The 4,047-nt window shown below is 36.8% G+C and overlaps 1 protein-coding gene across 1 annotated transcript in view; it reads right to left on the reverse strand.

Annotated features, from left to right (window-relative positions):
• Nucleotides 1-3,126, reverse strand: part of LOC101296329 (TMV resistance protein N-like) — a 4,228-nt gene extending 1,102 nt beyond the window's left edge. The window contains exons 1-4 of the mRNA XM_004288819.1: nt 2,647-3,126; nt 1,319-2,434; nt 795-1,073; nt 36-671 (exon numbers count right to left, since the gene is read on the reverse strand). Coding sequence (XP_004288867.1) covers nt 36-671; nt 795-1,073; nt 1,319-2,434; nt 2,647-3,126 — 2,511 coding nt within the window. The remainder of the gene's footprint in view (nt 1-35; nt 672-794; nt 1,074-1,318; nt 2,435-2,646) is intronic.
• Between the last annotated feature and the right edge of the window lie 921 nt (nt 3,127-4,047).

The raw sequence follows: 4,047 nt of genomic DNA on the forward strand, positions 1-4,047 counted from the left end.
TTGTGCCTTGATGTTTTCGAAACATCTGGAATTACTTCTAGTGCTGTGCAGTTATCCACTTCCAACTCCTTCAAATTGGTTGGTAAATCTCTGCTGGCCGGAAGGTTTGCCATAATATTAAAACGTAGATGTTCAAGATTGGAAAGACCACTGAGTTTAGGAAGGCTAGGACCGCTACTGCTTCCCGCTAAATTTAAATAAATTAAAGAGGTAAAGCCTTGTGGTAGAGCAGGAAAATAATTTTTAGGCACTTCTGGGAAGCGTAATTTCACACGAATCAGGCCTTGCATAGATGGATAATTCAGGTTCTGCAATCTTCCTACAGAGGATGGCACTTGACTCATGGCTGTGCCATGGACAAGAAGAGTTGTCAATGATATCATCTTCCCAATGTCCTCACCCAAGTTCTGAAATCTTGAACACCCAAAAAGAACAAGAGTTTTGATAGATTTCAAGTTATAAAAACTACTTGGAAGGTCTCTCAGCAATTTGCAGTTTTTTACATTTAGCAAAGCAAGTCTTTTAAGATGTCCAATGGACTGGTGAATCTCTGACAAACTATCACAGTCTTTTAGAATCAAATACTCAAGATTTGGGAGTTTCGAAAAGTCTGGTGATTCTAATAGGTAATGTGAATGACTGAGATTAAGAATCTTTAACTTCTCAAGCAGCTGTTAGACAAGAACAGAAAAAAAAAAAAAAAAAAGAAGTCAAAATCCAAGAAGAAGAATTTGTTGTTATGTAATAAACCAGAAGGAAAAAGTTATAAAGTACTTTAGTTTCGCTTAACATACTCTGGAGTGCTCCCAAAATTTTATGAGATTGCTGTACCGCAGGTCCATAAAAACCAGGTTTCTTTGGTTAAGAAACTCCTTTCCTATGAACTTTGGGGAGAATCCACGCCAGCAGAGCCATATTAACTTCTTTGAAAGATTGGAATAGTCACCAGTGACCTGTACATAGTTGAGTTTGAGCAAGTTCAATCTCCTCATGTTCGTAATTGCTTTTGAACTAAAACTTTTCTTGTCAGTTCTTTGCAAATTTAAAGCTAGTCCTTCAATCTCTTCAGTTCCCTGTTAACAGAAGGCAATAAGTAAGGAAAAAAAAAGTAGATTTGTTTGCAAGCGAAAAGTGAGTTATGAGCATATGCGAGAGCCATGAAGGCATTTGTACCTCCACAATGCCACAATAATGATTAGAAGATGAAACTGAGTGAATCCGTACACTAGAATGACATGCAGCATTATATTGGTTTGCAAAACTGAAATTTGAAACTAACTTGTAGCATTAGACTTCTTGATTGGGAAGTACTACTTACAGATTCTTCTGTCAAAACATCTATTACATCTTCTTGGCGCCACAATCTACTACGTTTTTCAGGGCGTTTTGGGGACTCCGCACGAACAACTTCTCTACCCATTTCTCGAAGCAAATCATGCATCATAATCTTGTTTTTTTCACTAACAGTGAGAAGGCAACGTTGAAGGAGGACACGTATTCCTGTCTCTGGAAAATAACCACAGCCGTGCAGGATTTGTGTGACATAGTTCCTGTCCATTCCAATCAAGAAACAAGATATATGGAGGAATATTTCTTTCTGATTCTCATCAATTGCATCAAAACTTATTCTGAGCTTACACTGAATTTGGTCATCAGGAATTTTTTTCAATTTCGCCAAGGTGCTCTCCCAATCTCTTTTGCTTCCTTTAAAGAGAAAAGACCCCAAAACTTCAAGAGCCAGCGGTAAACCTCCACAGTAAGTAACAACACTTTTCGAGAGTTTCAAAAATCCTGCATCAGGAACATGATTTTGAAATGCATGCCAATTAAAGAGCTCAAAAGCTTCTTCATCATTCATTTCTCGAGTCAGATATATTCTATCCACTAATATTCGCTCTAGCAAATGTCGATCTCTAGTTGTTATTATAATTCGACTTCCTGGACCAAATGAATAATGCCTTATAGCTAATGCAGTCAATTGTTCCACATGATCCACATCATCAACAATGACAAGTACCTTTCTGAATCCAAGTCTCTCTTTTATCACATTAATCCCTCTGGGAACACTACCTATCTCTATCTTGGTAGGTTTTAAAATGTCAGATAGAAGTCTTTCTTGCAAAGTAATCAGACCATTTGAATCCTTTGCAGTTTCCCTAACATTTGCAAGGAAACTTTTACTTTCAAAGCTATGAAAAAATTTATTATAAATGGCTTTTGCAAGTGATGTTTTACCTATTCCACCCATACCCCAAATTCCAACCATGCGAACATCATCTGATCCAACACTTAAACAAGTACTAATATCTTCCACACGAGAATCTATTCCAACTGGGTAGTCGGCTACATGCAAGTATATGTTGTTCAGCCGGCTACTGATCTCATCAATAATGTTACCGATAAAATGTCCTTCCCACCTGTTAATTAAGCAGAACTAAGACTCATTATGCAACAAAACAATAACACACACTTAATTGACAAAGAAATGTAAAAAGGATATAATAAAACTGGATAAAGAGGTAAATCACAGGACCTCAAGTAAGAGTTAACTTGAAACCACATGAACAGAATTGACTAAAGGGTAGCAGCTAATAGCAAGATGTTCAGAATGTAATTGTTATGTAGTAATATATATTACCTGCCAGCGATATCAAAGCCAGACAAATTTGCAGCTCCCCGAAGAGCAGCTCTCCACCTGGATACCTTACCCGTACTGGTACCATATCTAGCTTCATGTTTCTCAAATGCCGGACCAAACATACCAGTCTGGTATCTGACATCAAAAGGATTAACATGATAAAATATGGGGAAAACCAATTGCCCCAGTGTTTTTTTACATTCCATGATCTGCACCAGCTCCTCAAGGCACCAACTTGAATCCCCATAGTTGTCTGAGAAGACTATGACAGAGATCCTAGACCCTCGGATTGCCTGCACCAATTCCTCTGTTATCTTTTCCCCTCTTTTGAGTTCGTTGTCATCAATGAAGGCGTTGACTCCGGCATGGTTTAATGCCTTATAGAGGTGGTCCGTGAAGGTCTTGCGTGTGTCTTTGCCTCTGAAGCTCAAGAATACATCATACCTCCAACGTTTCTCTGAGGAAGAGGAGGAGGAGGATGAAGCCATTTGAATTTGGAGTGGTTTAGATGAAAGAACTGAACAATGCGAATGAGAACTGCCTTGGCTTCTCAGTCATAAGGCAGGATCACGTCCAAGTCAATTCTCAAAGGGTTGATAAAGACATGTTTTCCTTTCTTTTATTAGACAGGAAGATTGATTCTTGAAAACGAATAATGCGAAACAGAATAATATCAGGTAGTGAAGTTTGCCAAAGACATTGGATGCACTTTCCTCTGCGTTTCTTAATCTGAATAGAAAAACTGTCATGTTCTTTTTTCACTAATTTTCTTTTAAATTTCCCAGAAGCATATCTCGAGTTAAACAAACTGTCAGTGACCCGGACATTACCAGGCAACCACCAGCTACTTTGGTCCAAATGAGATTTAAAATTTAAAATTCCCATTCCTTCCAACAAATAAGAATAAAGAACAAAAATTCTGAAGGAATATTATGTACCAGGTAACCACCAGCTACTTTGGTCCAAATGAGATTTAAAATTTAAAATTCCCATTCCTTCCAACAAATAAGAATAAAGAACAAAAATTCTGAAGGAATATTATGTACCAATATTTACTTATGGCAATATTAACTCATACAAATTTGTAACAGCCATATGCTTAAACAAAAGTAACTAATGTTCATACGCTTACCTTGAAATCCATTAGTTTTAATTTAGGCTTTTAGCATAAATAGTAACCTACGGTTGTTAAGGGCAACTCCAACAATGGTCTTGGATTTGGAGTCCTATATCCATTATAGGACCTCTTTATTGCACTATTCATTTAAGACTCATTTTCTTATCTCCAACAATGAGTCCTATATGAGGTCCTATATTTATTTTTGTTGATTAAAATAAGTTATAGGTAGTATATTTATGAATATTATATTAAATAATATGTTAATAAGCTTATTAAGTTAATAAAAGTT

This window comes from Fragaria vesca, linkage group LG1, assembly GCF_000184155.1.
Source record: "Fragaria vesca subsp. vesca linkage group LG1, FraVesHawaii_1.0, whole genome shotgun sequence".
In the NCBI taxonomy this organism is placed as follows: Eukaryota; Viridiplantae; Streptophyta; class Magnoliopsida; order Rosales; family Rosaceae; genus Fragaria; species Fragaria vesca.